Below are 17,761 nucleotides of genomic sequence, written 5' to 3' on the forward strand. Positions count from 1 at the left end.
CCTAAGCAGGTACCAAGTAGAGAGGCACTGTCACTTTTCATGTCTTGCACCTAATGCTTCTGCATCTCAAAACTGCATTTGTCTTGTGTACAGATGCATCACAGTGCAGACTCGTATTGAGTGACACCTTGCATTTGTCTGCATTGAACTTCATTCTCTTAGCTCTAGCCTACCTTTCTAAGATCCTTCTGAATTGTGCTTGTAACCTCCAACATGTTTGCAGTCCTTCCCAGTTTCATGTCTGCAAACTGCTCAAGAAGCTTTCTATGTCAGCATCCAAATCTTTAATAAACACATTGAACAGCACCAGGCCCAGGATAGACCCCTTGTGGGACTCCTCTCAAAACCTGAGGTGCACTGATATATCGGTTCATATTGTATTGGCACTGATAAGAGTAAAATCGACATTATCAGCAATCAGCTTTTTTTGGCTGATGTAGCCGATAATGTCACCAATAAATGCCATGTCCATGGACGTGGCTGCAGCACGCACATGGCCCAGAGTGAAGCCCAGCAGCTTGAAAAGCAGCATTTGGCCAGTAAGTCTGGGGAAGGGAAGGGGCATGGGGGTTCAGATCAAGGCCCCCACAGTGAGTGAGGGAGTGGGGCTGGGGCAGGGGTAGGCGCTGCCCAGCCAATGTGAGAGAGATTCACGGACAGCTCATCTGGGGAGCTCCTGCCACTGCACACACCTCGGGGGGGAGGCATGGGGAGCATGTGCCCCTTGGATTTGTGTGCGGGGCAAGGGTGGGCTGGAGCCAGGGGCTGCACTGACCTCTTCCCGGCAGGAGGGCTGGGCTGGGGCTGTGCTTGGGGCAAGTGGCAGCAATGCTGGGGGGCGGGAGTTACGGGGTGGGCTACAGCCACCCCAGAACTCACCATATCCCCTTACATCCCCCCCTCCCAGTGCCTCCACTGCCACCCACCCTGAGCATACCCGCAGCCCAGCCCTCCCCACTAGGAAGAGACCAGCACAGCCCTTGGCCCCAGCCCACAGCAGACAGCCTGTTCTAACCCTGAGCACAAATGCAGGGGACACATGCCCCCCATGCCTCCCCCAGGGGTGTGTGCAGTGTTGGGCCCCCCCCCCCCCACTCTCTGGATGAGCATGGGCTGCATATTCACAATTGAATCGGTGTCGGCCAATATGGTTAATAATCAGCCAAAAAAATTCTTTATCAGTGCACCCCAACTCAGAACCTCCTGCCATTCTGACATGGGCCCACTACTAATTAGCCTTTGCCTGCAGCTGTTGAGCCAGTTATCCACCTTGTAGTAATTTTATCTAGCCCACATTTCGTCAATTTATTTATGAGAAGGTTCTGTTGGACCTTATCAGAAGCCTTGCTGAAGTCCAAATGTACTATATCTACAGCATTACCTTCATCCACCCAAGTAGTTACTTTGTCAAAGGAGAACAAGGTAGAATCTGGAATGGGCTTCCCAGGGAGGTGGTGCAGTCTCCTACCTTGGGGGTCTTCAAGAGGAGACTGGACAAGCACCTAGCTGAGGTCATCTGACCCCAGCGCTCTTTCCTGCCCAGGGCAGGGGGTCAGACTCGATGACCTACTGAGGTTCCTTCTGACCCTAATGTCTATGAATCTATATGAAGTTCGACGAGCGTTAGTCCAAGTACCCCCGGCACTATTTTTTAGCGCAGCTATGCTGATACATCAGACACAGGAGTCTGCTGGATCTCAATCAAGTCTGTTCATATGCACTGGAATTCCAGCGGTTCAGAGCAGACTGTGTGTTGCAGGATGGGGTCCCCAGGGATGGCCGTGATGCCCCTAGGGCTCCGTGTGCATGTCAGTCTTGCCCAACAAGCACCCTTTCCCTCGCCTGCCATGTCTTGCTGGTAATTATAATAAATAGGGAGGCTGCTCTCGAGTTTGTGTTTGGACACAGTCCTGATGGACCCTACTGAACCCTGTGGGTCCTTGGACCCCTTTTGGGTCCCACTCGAAATGGATGCCTCACGGGATACCCTCAGCTTTATGGGATAGATGTGTGGCTCCAAAACCACCACTTTATCACACCCCAAGCCTCACAGATGGTATTTAAATGTTATCCCTCTGAGGCCTTAGTCTAGTTCAGCCTCCTGTCATCACCAGGCTCTCCGCAGTCCTGTCTCTACGCCCACACTGGCGGTAGGGCTTGCTCACCCTCTTTGCCACTGCGCCCCCTGGCACTGTGCCTGCTGGTGTTGGGACCTGCTCACCCCTTTGTTACTGCACCCCCTGGCACTGGGGTCTCCACATTGTAGGGTGCCCCAATGAGGTCTCCACCTTCCTCAATAGCCTCAGCCCAGTCTACCAATATATAAACAGCAACCAAAATACAAGCCTCTGGGCTATAACATAATACAAGCAGTTCAGGGTGTGCTCTGTCTCTTTAAAAGCGTCAAGCTTCCCCCAGCATTAAGTACCTTGTAAGCCAGGGTACCTGGTGAGCTTCTGGAGCCCCCTTAGCCCTATATGCAGCATATCAGGCAGCCATAGCATCTCTGGGCAATTCTTCTCTGCAGGCTCCTGTCCCTGTCTGCTGCCAGAGAACTAACCCCTGCTGGCCTCGTCCCTGGGGTTTATATCTGCTCAGGGCCCTGCCTTCTTCCAGTCAGCTGACTGGGTGCGAGTGCAGACTAATTCTCCTGTTATCCTGCTCCCACAGTAACCTACACCTGTGGGGTTTCTGTCTGGCTCCTAGGGTCCTCTCCCTAGGCAGTTTCTGCTCTTAAAGGAGCAGGCACTTTAGTGCCCTGCAACACTCTGCACTCATGTGTAGGCGCCCAATGTGTGGGCAGTCCAGGGCTTAAGAGCTCCAGGATCTTCTAAAATCAGTGTGTAACAAGCCCTTTCATTAATTTATCCAGCTTACAGTGCTTCTAATACTTCCCATTTTATTTAGCTTAACTAATAATTTCTTCTGTGGCACCATATCAAGTGCTTCACTGAAGTCCAGATAAGTGAAACACTCTACATTTCCTTTGTCTGAAAGATTTTGTATAAAAGAAAAGAAAGGAGATGAGATTAATGTAACAGAGCCAGAGGCTCCCCATTACTATAATATAGAAACAGTAGCAGGGAGTTCTCTAGGTGGGGGAGGCTGCTTGTTATGAGCTGCAGGAGTTTGCAACAGTTTGACAGAGTAAAGCTGACTTGGGCATCAGAGTGCCTATTGCTGAGCTTGCACTCCTGCAGTAGTACAGTAGGGCAGAGCTCTGTTTTCACAAGGGCACTACTACAGCTGCTAGGCTAGCAACTGTAGGCTGCCTTGGAAGTCAGGCAGCAAGGCCAAATAGAAACGCTTGTGGGTGGCTGGGGAACCACATGACCACATGGGTTAGGACTTGGGAGGCATATAAGCCCAGGGCCTAAGCCACAGTAGTCAGTTTGGCCCTGCAAGTCACAGGGAGAGGAGCTCTGCAGCAAGCTGGCTGTGGCTGAGCTTATGCCTGGGAGCAGCAAGTGGGCTTGCGGAGAGCTGGGACCCAAGATGAGTAGTGGGGTTTGTTACATAGCCAGTGCGCTGAGAATCTTAGTTATGACCAGAGTGCTCAATCTTTTCATTTGAATTTTAATTGGTGCTTTGGGTTGGGTCTATTGTGTGTGGTATGGAGGTCACTCTGGTGCCCAAGGGGTACATGACTTTTTTTAACCCAGCCATGAGCTAGGTTTAAGGCACTGACAGGCAGCAACCAGTGATGGTTGAAGCCTAAGCCGGCTGAAGCTATAGCTTGAGAGTGCAAAAACCAGGGCCAGGTAGCCTAGTATCCAAGAAGGGTGGAGATGGGGCCAGGGACCCACAGCCTTTCTTGAACAAGACCAGAGCCCTAGATGAACAAGATGAGGGCCAGAGGCCCAAAGCTGAGAAAACTGAGACAAGGGCTTGCACCCAATAAGCTAAGGTCTGGTACAGTGCGCTGAGGCAAAGGGGCCAGTGAGAGCAGAGGGGCAGGGGCTGAGAAGGCCAAAGCCCCAACAAGGGAAAGTGATGGAATGGGAACACCTGAGAGACATGGGTGTGGCTGTAGGGGAGGTTGGAGGCCAGAAAATTACCCCTTAAGGTGATTAGTGCCTTGGGGCCAGGAGGGCCACACCTAATGCCTGAGGGGTAGGCAGAAATTGGAGGGGTTTGGGAGGAATCCGCTGCCTATTAGTGGGCAAGGGCTCACTTTGGAACCCTGGGGCAGCCTCCCATTTCAAGACCCAGTAATTGCATCAAGGCATAACAGGCATGAAAAGCAGGGTACCTTAGAGCTGGGCAGGAGTAAAGAGGCCAGTAGGGGGTGTCACAGTCCTGCTGCAATTAGTCTAGCATGGTGTACTTTTGGTAAACTCACTATATTTTATTCTGTTTTCTATTCACTTCCACGGCTTTGTTCCTTCACATTTGTTTTAATTATTTTGAGGTGAGTGCTTTTGAGGTGAGATCAGTGAGTCTTTGTTTGCCAGAATCATATTCTATCCCCTTTAAATATAGAAACTATATTTGCTTTCTCCAGTCGCAGGATGTCATCACTGATTTAACTGATATATTTAAAGTCTTGCTATTGAACCTGAATATTGGATGTTCCATCTCTTTCAGATTGCCAAACTCTCTGACTTAAACATTTTGAGTTCTTTTCTTCTACCTCAGATGTAGTAGTAGCATTTCCAAAATCTGCCTTTGTCCCATCCCAGCATCTTTGTTCTAACAGGAAAAAAAAGGCAATGTTCATTTATTCTTGGGGAAATATGTAGATTATCCTTAATATCCACCCAGTCTCAGTATTCATGATACTAAGAGGACTACATATGTACCTTAGATATGATATGTTACTGAAACTTTTTATAATAGAAAACTACTTATTTTTTTAGTACAAGATATCTTGCAGAAGAATGTGTGTTTCATTTCAATTCTTTTTGCATTTTCAAACAAATAATAACTTTATGATTTACTGAAACTATTTCAATAAATGGGGAAAGGAAAAAATGGCGAAGAACAAAAAACAAAGTAGTCATTTTACAGTTTTTGTTTAAAAAAAATATTTCCTATAAAAACTACCATTTTTAAACAAAAGGCCCTAGTTATATGTTAGGTTTTTTTCTGTCTCCACAGCTACGTTGAAACCATTTTATAGCATGATTGGGTCAGATAACTCTAACACATTTATATTTAGAGGGGGTATATATAACCTTTGTTAGATGTTGTTTTTATACAAATATAGCTATCCCATGGTTTTAATCATAAACACGGGTATGTGTAGATGTATATGTAAATGAATGGGTATGTAAAAAGGGAAAGAAACTAGTTGGATAGGTTTGCCCAGTGTGTGACTAAATTAGTCCTGCATTTTGATCAATAAAGAGGCATCATTTTACAATTAAACTAATTAAAATATACAACTTAAAATTTGTTTTCATGAACATATTTGTTACTTGTGGTTTCCATGAAAAAATAAGTAGAAAGAACATTAAATACAATTTATAGTTAAATGCTAAACATTTCATAAATAGTACTTTTTCTGCATTTCTGCCATGGGTGGGCAGTTGTATAGTCTTGGGAAGAACTGAAAACCACAAGAAATGCAATTCAGTGTGAGACGGAACAAAATTGGTAAACCTCCAAAATGAAAAATTAAATTTCAGGTTTCTTGCCTCTAGTTGACATTATAAATAACAAAACAAAAAAATCCTTTTACTTCTTTCACCCAAAGAAAAGGGAAAATAATATTTTGATTATTTTCTTAGGTCTTTACATGGCAACGATATTTCTGTTGTTCCTGAAGGAGCTTTTAATGATCTTTCAGCATTATCACATCTGTAAGTATTTGTTATTTATATATTGTTACATATGTAAGTGTTGATTTCTTGCGTACATGAGCATTCATGGAAAACCTTTCTTTTCTGCAGTAGTATCTTCCTATTCTCCTTCACTTTCTGTATGACACAAAAGAAACAGGCAAATGAGAGCTTTAAGTGCTTGTTAGGTTTTAGAGAAAGATACTGAATCTTTGTTTTTTGCAATAGAAGAAAAGGTACACATCTGTATACAGGTGTACCTGTATTTGATTGTGTTGAACAGCTGCGGTTTTTAAAGACTCTATATGAACAGTCACCTGCTTTACATCCAGCTTTGTCCTTAGACATGAATATGCCATCTGGAGATTTCGCTGAAATTTGAGATCATGTTGATTATTTTTCATGTCATCCTTATGTCACGGTTGATTCAAATGTTGCTATAAAGATACTCATGTCTTCATGCACATGCTAAAACTGAGATGGGCAATTTGAAAGGAGTAAGGAAAAGGAGGTCAAGGGGGGCAAAGGAAAAACAAGAATTGCTTGTTTAATGCAAAACATGACAAAGGGATTGATTTTTTAATTTGGACTTTAACTTACTTTTTCCCCCTTCCTTGATTCTAAGATGGCAGCTATAAGTAATTTTGGACATTCTCTTGAGAGCATTTTAAGAATGTGTGGCGCACCAAAGCATAGGCAGTGTACAATTTTCACACATACAAAAAATGCTGTTTTTTATAGTTAACACTGCAGACTTGCCAATATTTTGCTGCTGAATAGGTAATTTCTCTCTTCTGTTTTACCTGCTGCCATTTTTATGCCACCGCTCTGTGACATGGTATCAGCAGAAAGAGAAATACCTCTATTTTTATCCAGAATATGGCTGTATTTTCATGCATTCCAGCCATTTCCCCTATTCCTTGAGAAGAGAAGTTTTGATCATGTTCTTCACAATTGTTCTTTTCCCAAAAAGGGATCTTTGTCTGTAATTTTGAGTTGGGATGCATGTCCCTTCAAAAGGGACAAAAGCTGGGTCATTTTAGCCAGTTCCTAAAAAATATTGTCTATTGCTGATACAAAGGAACTTGCTAAAATAATTAGCATCACAATTTGATTCCTTCCCAATGAACAGCTCTTAAGGCAGTACCTCCATCATGACCACCACTGATGTCGACACCACTTAGTTTGCACAGAGATTTTTTTTATATATATATAGGCACAAGGAAGGGTTTTCCCATGGGATCACAGATGAAAAAACAATTAAATCAAAAATTGCTTCTGCCATTCCCAGTGATTTATGAAGGTCATGCAGCCATGAACTCAAAGAAGGAAGTACATTGTTTTAAAAAGGGGGTGGGGGCTCTACTTTTTCAGGCTCAAGATTTCTAGGAATGCAGAGGTGATGCTTCATTCTCTGGGTAACTAAATTTCCTGAGACACTTTTTTTTTTTTTTTTCTGCAGCTGAGGATGATTTCTGTTAACTTACAGACTTTGTCTATTAAGTACTAGGAATGATACAGAGCTCATTAGCATCAGCCCATAACTGAGCGATGGCTACAACTCAAGGCAGAGTTTGCTGCCAAATATCTTTCCTAGCTTCAAAGGCAAGAACCAGCCAAGCCACATGATAAAATTACATTTCAGTCTTTTTCTACTGATCATATTTTCATTTTGCATTCCGTAAAGCAACTACATAAAACTGTTATTTTTTTTCCGTCTTTCAGTGCTATTGGAGCAAACCCACTGTACTGTGATTGTAACATGCAGTGGCTATCCGACTGGGTTAAGTCAGAATACAAAGAACCGGGTATTGCACGTTGTGCTGGTCCTGGAGAAATGGCAGATAAACTACTTCTCACAACTCCATCTAAAAAATTTACTTGTCAAGGTACCATTTTTTTTTCTTCTGATGTGATCAATTTTTGAAATGCTATGTCTGCTGAAGAGTTGAGTTGTGAAATTAGAAAGCATGAGATTGTTCTCTTAAGATATTAACTGTAACATATTCACCCTAGAGCCCATGGTCATCCACAGAATCAAGATAGATATTTCTCGTAGTCATGGCTCTATCACAGAACAAATGCTCCAGTGTCCAATTCTTTTTGGCTAGCAGTGCCCTGAGAAGACTTTCTTCTGAAATTGTTACATCTTACACTGTGTACTGTACAGATGTTGATCAGTATTAGTGCTAGCTCCTCCTCATTCTGGGCTTACCCGCTGCCCTGTGTCCCCTCACCCAGCCCCTGAGCTTCCTCCTGCCTCCCCATTTATTTATGGCTGCCCATGCTGTCTGTCCTAGGGGAGCAGGCAGGAAAAGGTAAACCTGGCTGCCTTGCCAGGCTGCTGTTCTTCTCTGGGCTTAGCCCGCCCAAAGTGAAGCTGTGGCAGCAGTGGGGGGGGGGGGCAGGCAAGTTAACCCTTCCCTGCCTGCTCCCCCAGATCAGACAGTGCAGGCAACTACAAGTAAGCGGGGAAGGGGAGAGTGAGTGGGGCTCTGGAGTGCTGGAAAGGGAGTGCGGGCAGTGGGCCTAATGTGGGCAAGCAGAGTCAGGGCAGGTGGGGTGTTTACACTAAGGTGTAACCTAGAGTGGGTAGCACGGCTCAGAGATCATCCTGCCCTAGAGTGGCATAACTTTGAGCCATATGATGAGTGCTTACAACCAGTTTCAGGTGTTAATGTGTGGACAATCCAGGGGTTACTGTGTAACAAGGCCCTCAGTGGAATAGTATCCCAAGGTACATTAATTTCATAGACATTAGGGCTGGAGGGGACCTCGGAAGATCATCGAGTCCAGCCCCCCGCCCAAAGGGCAGGAAGTCCACTGGGGTCATAGGATCCCAGCAAGATAAGCATCCAGTTTCATCTTGAAGGTGTTCAATGAAGGCGCTTGAACAACGTCCGGTGGCAGGCTATTCCAGACCTTGGGGGCTCGGACAGTAAAGAAATTCTTCCTTATGTCCAGCCTGAAACGATCTTGTGGTAGTTTGTGACCATTCGACCTCGTCATCCCTTGGGGCACTCTGGTGAACAAACGTTCCCCCAGATACTGGTGGTCACCCCTGATAAACTTGTAGGTGGCCATCAGATCACCCCTGAGCCTGCGCTTTTCCAGAATAAAGAGCCCCAGGGCTCTCAGCCTGTCATCATAGGGTCTGCTTCCCTGACCTCTGATCATGCGCGTGGCTCTTCTCTGGACTCTCTCAAGCTTCTCCACATCCTTTTTGAATTGTGGAGCCCAAAACTGGACGCAGTACTCCAGCTGCGGCCTCACTAAGGCCGAGTTCAGGGGGAGAATGACGTCCCAGGATTTGCTTGAGAAGCATCTATGGATGCAAGCCAGCGTTTTGGTCGCTTTACTAGCCACAGCATCGCATTGCAGGCTCATGTTCATCTTGTGGTCAATGATGACCCCCAAGTCTCTTTCTTCCATAGCGCTAGCCAACATAGCATTGCTGAGCCTATAAGGATGCTGCAGGTTTTTTTTTCCCAAGGTGGAGAACCTTGCATTTATCAGCATTGAACACCATCAGATCCTCGTCCGCCCACTTGCTGAGCCTGTCCAGGTCAGCCTGGATCATCCGCCTGTCTTCTGGTGTGGATGCTTTGCCCCAAAGTTTGGTGTCATCTGCGAACTTGGCCAGTCCAGTTCTGACTCCAGTGTCCACATCATTAATGAAGATGTTGAACAGTATGGGTCCAAGGACAGAGCCTTGGGGGACCCCACTGGTCACAGGACACCACGATGAGTGACTTCCATCAATTACTACCCTCTGGGTCCGACCCCAGAGCCAGTTTTCCAGCCAGTGGATCGTGGAGGACCCAAGGCGACAATTGGCCAGTTTCTCCAAGAGGCGATCATGGGACACCAGATCAAAGGCTTTTTTGAAGTCAAGATATATGACATCAATCTCATCTCCCTTGTCCAGGTGATAGGTCACCTGGTCGTAGAAGGAAATGAGATTGGTCAAGCAAGACCTACCCGCAACAAACCCGTGCTGGCTATCCCTTAAGATGTTGGCGTCGGCCAGTCCATTAAGGATGGCCTCCTTAATAAACTTTTCTAAGATCTTCCCCGGGATAGAAGTCAGGCTGATGGGCCTATAGTTAGCCAGATCCACTTTCCTCCCTTTCATGAAGATAGGCACCACATTGGCCTTCTTCCAGTCTTCGGGCACTACACCAGAGCACCAAGAGTTTTCAAAGATCCGCGCTAGAGGCTGGGCTATGATGCTCGCCAGCTCCTTGAGTACCCTGGGGTGAAGATTGTCAGGGCCGGCTGACTTGAAGGTATCCAGCTTCTCAAGATGTTCCTTCACGAAGTCAGCATTAATGGAGGGCAGGGGATCACCCTCACCCGGACTTCCCGGCCCTGTAGCGGGCATGGACGTCCCATGGGGCTGATGAAAGACCGACGCAAAGTACCTATTTAATAGGTTGGCTTTTTCCTGGGCGTCAGTTGTCAGTTGCCCCATGTGGTTCAGCAGGGGTCCAACGTTGCCCCTGCTTTTCCTCCAGCTCCCCACGTATCTGAAAAAGGACTTTTTATTGTCCTTGATGCTCAAAGCTAGCTGGAGTTCAGTTGCAGCCTTGGCTTTCCTGGTCAGCTCCCTATAGGACCGGACCAGTGCAGAATAATCCTCCTTGGAGGATTAATCTTTGGCTCTAAATGAGATTCTTGCAGCTCTCATATTTGATCAACAGGGATTCTGTTTTTTTTCTGATTAAAAACTTCAAATTCTCTGATTAAAAATCCAAAATCCGTGATAAAAAGTTAAAGGCCCCCCACATCCTCTCCCAGTGCTGCTGGTGCCCCGCACTCCCCCCCACAGTCTCAACAGCCCTCCTGATGCCCCTCACAACAGCCCTTCAGACCCACAGACATACAGACACTGACACCCACCCCAGGAGGTAAGTGTGCATGGAGGGAAGGGGCGGGGCAAGGCGGGGGAAAGGGAAGGTGCTGGGGGAGTATCTCAAGAAGGTGGGTGGGAAGAGTGCCCCTGTGCCCACTCCCAGGAGCAGGGCTGGGAGCTGAGGGCAGGGGTGCCACTCTGTGGGCCACACACATGCCAGCCGGCTGGCCTGACAGGAAGTTCGCACATGGAGGCTGCCACCACAGCTCTGCCACTGTACCCTACCCCATCACAGGGCCACCTGAATGGCTTTGTGGGCAAGTGACGCAGGTCACAGCAGCAGCAGTGAGTTGGCAACCACTGTGTGCAGGCCACATATGTGCCACCCGGCCAGGGGGTGAAATGGGGGGCTTGCATTCAGTGGTATGCCCCGCAACCAGCTGCACGGCTCTGCTGTGGCATCTGCATGCAGGGTGGGGGGGCTTTGCTGGCAAGCACTGCCACCATATAGCCATGCCCTTCGCCCTAAATCCTACAGGTAAGTGGGGCTTGGGGGCTGTGGGGCAGGGCTGGGGAAGATGATTTGGGGGATGATTTGGGGGTGCTGCCGGCCCCAGGTGGCACATCAGAGCTGGGAGCAGGGCCAGGGGGTCAGGGCAGGGGTGCCTCTCTGCAGAAGGCTTTGCAGGCAAGTGATGAGGGACAGAGTGTGGTGGTGCTGCACATGTGCCACCTGGCCGGCTGCGCAGGGGAGGGGGAGATGGAGGCTGGCATGCAGCCAGAGCACAGCTCTGTGATTGGCTCTGCAGCCACGGTAAGGGATAGGGGCGGGGGGGGAGGAGTTGGGCTCGCACGTGGTGCTGCTGCTTACCTAGAGGCCCGTTACGGCGGTGACGGCCACTGCCTCCAAAACCTCCCGCTGCTGCCGTGGAGCTCTGCCCAGAGCTGTGCGGCCGGCCACTGGGTGGCAGCGGCAGCGTGGTGGTGGCCGGGTGGCACACAGCCATCCCCACAACCACCCCATGTCACACCACTGCCTCCAGCCGCACAGCTCCAAGCATGGCTCTGCGGTGGCAGCGGAAGGTTGGGGAGGCAGAGGCCGTCACCGCTGGCATGGGCAGCCCCACAGGCAAGTGGCGTGGGGTGGTGGTGGGGATGGCTGCGTGCCACCTGGCCACCACCATGCTGCTGCTGCTGCTGCCCAGCGGCCAGCTGCACAGCTCCAGGCAGAGCTCCACGGCGGCCGTGGGAGGTTTTGGAGGCAGCGGCCGTTGCCACCATAACAGGCCTCTGGGTAAGTGGCGGCGCTGCGGGCGAACCCCAGCCCCTGCCCCACCCCCGTCCTTCGCTGCGGCTGCAGAGCTGGCCACGGAGCTGTGCTCCAGCTGCATGCCAGCCTCTATCTCCCCTTCCTCTGGGCAGCTGGCCAGACGGCATGTGTGTGGGCCGCACATGTCAGGCACCACCACACTGCCCCCTGTATCACTTGCCTGCAGAGCCCCACGCAGAGGGGCACCCCTGCCCTCACCCCCGGCCATGCTCCTAGCTGCCATGTGCTGCCTGGGGCCAGCAGCACCCCCTGCTCCCTCAGCCCCCAAGCCCCAGTTGCCCCTGGAGCATGGAGGTAAGGGCATGTGAGAGCCTGAGCCCAGCCTTGGCTTCCTCAGAGGCTCAGGCCCCACCCCCCTCCCCCTCCAGCCAGGGCTGGGGGTGTCCCACCCTTTTTGCAACTGGCTCTTGCAGGAGCTGTGCCAGCCTGCAAGTGCTCTTTGCAAAAGCGGAGAATCCGCGGATTTCTCTGCTAAAAAGAGTAATCCGTGTTTTCTCCGACTTAAAAACAGGAAATCTGTGGCTTCCCATTTTTTTTCCATGGGAAATGGAAAACCCAGATCCCTGCTGATCAAGAAACTTTTTTCCTAAACTGTCATGTTTCCATTTCAGTTTTTCTAGTAAATATTGTAAACATCCCTGAGCCTTGCAGTTCATGCTGCCTCATAAGATCAAGAGGAAATGCCAACCTGGATCAGACCTGTGGTCCATGTTGTTTGGTATTCTGCCTGCAGTATTGGCCAGCATAAGATGCTTTAGGAATGCTCAGTGTTGACAACTTCAGGATACTTATAAAGATGTCATCCTATTCCATACGAGTTTAGAAATTGTTTGAAGGCTTAATACACAAAGTTTTATCTCCTGTCAGTAATGTTTTTCATTATTAATAAACATGTTTTACTATTAATTTTGTTATCAATATGACCTCCCAGTCCCATTTCTGACCCATTGATTCTGCAGCCTCAGCAGCTTCCATTATCTTATTTCTTGGATAGTTTTATATTCTCCCACCACCAAAAAAAATATATCCGAGGTTACGATTTCATCAGTTTTACTTGTTTTACCCCTTCAACATTTTGAAGGCACAGAGTACTTTGCTGTAACACCTTGTCTTCAGATTCAAAGATGGATACATTGAAATATCTTGATGGGGGGGAAAAATCTCCTTATATTCATCACTATTAATGTGGTCCTGACTAAATTGATGACCACTTCTGAGGTGATTGATAAATGCTAGCTGAATTTTTTTCTTGGTCATTCTTTTATAGAAGTGAATTAAGTTTAAAGGATGAATGACTTTCAAACTCTATTGACTGATTCATCTTTTAGTGAATTCTTCAAAGGTATTCCAAATTCCTCAAATACTGATAAAATGGTGCTTTTTGCTTTTGTCAATCATCTTGCCAACTTCCCTTGCCAACATGCTCATCCCAGTGAGGCATTTTTTCCTAAATTTGGTGTCAAAGGGCTTTTAGTCATCTACAGCCATTAGGGGGGGAAAAATCCAAATTGTTTTCGTTGTTGAGTTTGACACTATTTCATTAGGCTTTGATTTCCCCTAAGAAAATAGTTGTTATAGTCTTACATGGCCAAAGGTATAAAGTTATGGCAGGGCTCATTCCATGTAAGACAGGTCTGTTGTGGCAGTTATTTGTGGTTCTGATTTGTTCTGCAAGTCAATTTAAGAGATTTCTCTTATCTACATGTACTAAACATTATTGCACGTATGCTTGATCTTAAACATGAACCAGCAGCTGGTTTGTGGCTATCATGAGACAGTCCCATGATTGTTGGAGGTAAGGGGATAGAAATAGGTGTTACTTTTCTTCCTTCTGTCAAAATTAACCATTCAGTAATCTCTAAAGCAGTGATTCTGAACTGGTGTAGCAGGTAACCATGGACTGGCTTGAGATCCTTTCAAGGTTGCAGCAGGACGCCATGTATTTGAGATCCGCAAGCTGTGCAGACATAAATCAAAAGTTAAACTCATACATTTCAAATAGCAATCCATAGTTTTAAAAACATTGTGACCTGTTTTTAGTCTTTCTGAGTTCTTTGCAACTGAGTTCTTTGTTCTCTTATTTTTCTGTAGTCCAAAATTGAATGAAAACTAAGAGCTGACATTGTTCAAGAGGTGCCTTGATTCTAAAAAGGCTGAGAACCATGGCTCTAAGCATGGACTAAGTGATGCTTTAGGTCCCTTCCATCTCTCTGATTGTTAAAAAAGCAACATTATAAAGTATATGGTGGTGTCTTGTTTGTAATCCCCTTCACTGCCAGAAAATCTTATAGTTTTACTGGAGAAGATATTGGTTCTGTTTATTACATAGAAAAATCTCTCTAGCTGCTACATCCTCAAGACTGGGTTTCTTAATGGGTTACTTTGCAGGAAAACCTTTGCTTACAGCTACGATTCTGCAAAGAAACTAAAGATAATAGAAGACCACACACTGCCGCCTTCTCCAGTTAGTTGGTGACCTGTAAGACATAGGTCTCTATTATTCAGTTATGTTTTAAATTTATATGCAAGTAACTTCACCTTCTGTTTCAAAGAAACTACCAGCAGGGACTTTAAAAAAGACAATATTCAATACAAGATGTTCCTTGCTAGAAGCAAGAACTTTGGAATGCTGAACTTGAATGGAAGTTGGTTCTGCTTTGGTCATGCATATATAGAAATAATCAAAGTGGCAATCTGTTATGATGAATATATTTAGAGAACAGGACTTACAGCTGAATTATTTTATCTGTGTATTTGGTTTCTGTCAAAAGCAAAATACAGTGAATGCTCGTCTTTTGTAACACAGTTACTACCCTTTGAAAAAGAGTGCTTTTAATGAAAGTCTCTGAGTAGCTAAGATTCACATAAATAACACATGAGAAGCTGATGAAATTCTTTTCTTTAGTTATAGGAAACTCCTCTGATATCTGGTTCTTTAGACTTTTTTCCTAGTTTTCTTTTGTGTGGAGGCTCTAACAGACTCTTAATCTTTTACTTCTGCCCTTTTACAATCCATGCCCTGCTTCTAGAGATTCCAGGGCCTTGTGGTTTTCTGATACAAGGTAAGCTTGTAAATAGCCCTTGAATGGATTATCTAGTTAAGACTAGACCACCTGACCTTCCCTACATGTACCTCAAGCAGACTGCTTTCCTTTCCTAATACATGCATGTATTTACCCCTCTTTGAATACAGTTTTGAGTGCTTCTTCATTGTATGGTATATACTATGGCTGTATAATATAACCTTTGTCTCATAAAAAGCCTGCTCTTTTTGGGTTGAAAGTTAATAGTCTGAGTCAAGTGTTGGTTACAATTACAGTCTGATTGCATTGCCCTATAATCAGCAATTTGTGATGAAAGATAATGAAATATGGATATTGGGGTAAGACCAGGTCATATGCTGAGAAAAAAAGCATTTCCTAAATCAGAGCAAATTAATCCAGGGTTTAAGAGTTTCTTGTCTAATGTGTTTCTTTGTGATCTAGTTTCCTTCTTTATATTCATTTCCCTTTTAAAAAAACAAAACAAACTTGCACAGACATGACATTTAACCTATAGGTCCTTTCCATCCCTAATTCTCTATGACCCTATGGATGTGTCTTTTGTATAAACTAGAACACGGCTGTCCAGCTTCTAAGTTAGTAGGGATGGCATATCCCGCATGCTGTACCACCAAGGGCCTATACTTTGCAGGCTGTACCAGCATGAGCCGTAGGCCCCTTGGGCTTTGTGCCATGCAGGTCTGTACACACGAGTGCCTCGCCCTCCCCTGCATCAGGTGCCTTTGCCACCTACTAACTCCCCACTGACGGTTCCTTCTCTGCACCACAGCACACCCCCTCCCCCCTCCCCCCCCCAGGGCAGGAAGTAGAAGTCAGAGGAGGGAGGAGTATCCTGGAGACCCCAGCAGCTGCTGGAGCCGTAAGGTTGTGGGTAGCAGCGGCTGAGCAGGAGCCCAGAGTCTGCAAATTAACTTCTCACAGGCTGCCAGTTGGACATCCCTGAACTAAATATTGCATCCTTCAGTATTTATCATAGGATGTTTTTAATTGAGTGAAATATATACAGAAACTGAGGGGCTTAAAATGTAGAATGGTGGATGGTAGCCTACAGGCTTGATTCTTGTGTATATGAAAGCTACTTGACACTTGCAGAGGTACAAAAGGGCTATCATGCAAATAAGAATCAGGCAGAAGAGATGCTCCACCACTGCTGTTATGGTTTATAAGGTAAACCAACACTTGAGGACTATTTAAAACATGTCAGTTACCTAAAGGAGTATTATACCATTCATCCTTTCTCTGTGGGTTTTCAAAGTCTATAATCTAAACCAGTGGTGGGCAAAATATGGCCCACGGGCTGGATCCAGCCTGTCAAGGGATTTTGTCCCTTGGTCTCACCTGGCCCGGGCACTGGGCCTACCACCTGTGCATCAGAGCTGGGCCAGAGCAGTTGCCAAACTCCATTTCCCAATAGCCCTGGCAGTGTTAGGACCTTCCAGCTGCCACAGCCACCAGGCCCAGCCCCGCTGCCCAGGCACTCCGGCTCATCTACCCCACACCCACTGCTGGGGCAGGACCTGCATGGGCAGGGTTCTGGGTTGGGGGCTGAGATGGGGCTTTGGGCAGGTGGGGAGTGGCATCCGGGAGTGATACAGATGGGCAGGGCCACCGGACCCTGGGATCTTGGGGCAGTGACAGCACGGGGCCAGAGCCCAGGGCAGAACCATGACCCACTGCCCGCCCAGCCCTATGACAAGCATGGACTCCAGGGGCAGGGGCATGCAGGGACTGGATCCCGGCCCCAGCCCCATGCTGTCACTGCCACCGATCCGGGACCTGACCCCGGATGCAGCTTCCTGCCCACCCATGTGCTCTGCCCACATGGTTCCCGGCTGGTCTCCATGGAGACCCTGGGATCGCAGGGTGGTGACAGCACAGGGCCAGGCCCTGTTCTGCTGGCAGGGACATTCAGGGAGCAGAGCATGGCTCTGCTCCAGGCCTGTCCACATGTTGTAACTGCCTGCTATCCTGGGGTGTTCATGGAGACCAGCCAGAAGCCACATGGGCAGAGCACATAGTCAGGCAGCCAGGATGGGGCTGCAGCCAGGAGGGGAGCTGCAGCCAGTGATCTTAGAGTGGTGACAGCACAGGGCCCGAGCTCAGAGCAGAGCCATGACCCACTCCCTGCGTGCCCCCGTCCACAAGACCAGCATCTGTCACAGGGGCATGTGGGCAGCAGATTGTGACTATGCCCTGGCCCTGGCCCCAGGCCCACGCTGTCACCACCACATGACCCTGCGCTGTGATCCTGGCCTTGCCCACCCGTCCCACTCCTGAGCACTGCTCCTCGCCCACCCACAGCCCCATCCCATACAAAGAGCTTTGGTGAGCTGTTGTGCAAGGCTGCTGCTGACTCTGCCCATGACAGCTCAGCAAAATTCCCTTTGTGTCCTGCAGGCTGAAATTATTGCTCATCCCTGATCTAAATAGTGATCTTTTTTTTTGTTGAAAGTATGACATGGTTCACGTACAATACAGATTTACCTTTTATTTATTTACCTTAGCTAATCTCTTTTTAAAATTTATATTGGTACTGGCATGCATGCTGGGATCCTAAAGTTTTAGCTGAACATTAAAGGTTAATGTAGAAACAAAACCTTAATTTTTTAAAGCAAAACTTATTTTAGCTAAAATTCAGAGAAAGTATATAAGATTTTTTCCCTATTCTTCTGACCTTCTGGTTTAAGGAATTGGTATAACAGGATTTTAATTTATGCTGGATATGAACTAT

General features: G+C 47.2%; 1 protein-coding gene across 3 annotated transcripts in view; it reads left to right on the forward strand.

Annotated features, from left to right (window-relative positions):
- Nucleotides 1–17,761, forward strand: part of SLIT2 (slit guidance ligand 2) — a 464,358-nt gene that overhangs the window by 401,029 nt on the left and 45,568 nt on the right. For all 3 annotated transcript variants that reach the window (XM_059721607.1, XM_059721606.1, XM_059721608.1), the window contains exons 24-25: nucleotides 5,733–5,804; nucleotides 7,509–7,672. In XM_059721607.1, coding sequence (XP_059577590.1) covers nucleotides 5,733–5,804; nucleotides 7,509–7,672 — 236 coding nt within the window. The remainder of the gene's footprint in view (nucleotides 1–5,732; nucleotides 5,805–7,508; nucleotides 7,673–17,761) is intronic.

This window comes from Alligator mississippiensis, chromosome 2 (genome assembly GCF_030867095.1).
Source record: "Alligator mississippiensis isolate rAllMis1 chromosome 2, rAllMis1, whole genome shotgun sequence".
NCBI classification, from domain to species: Eukaryota; Metazoa; Chordata; order Crocodylia; family Alligatoridae; genus Alligator; species Alligator mississippiensis.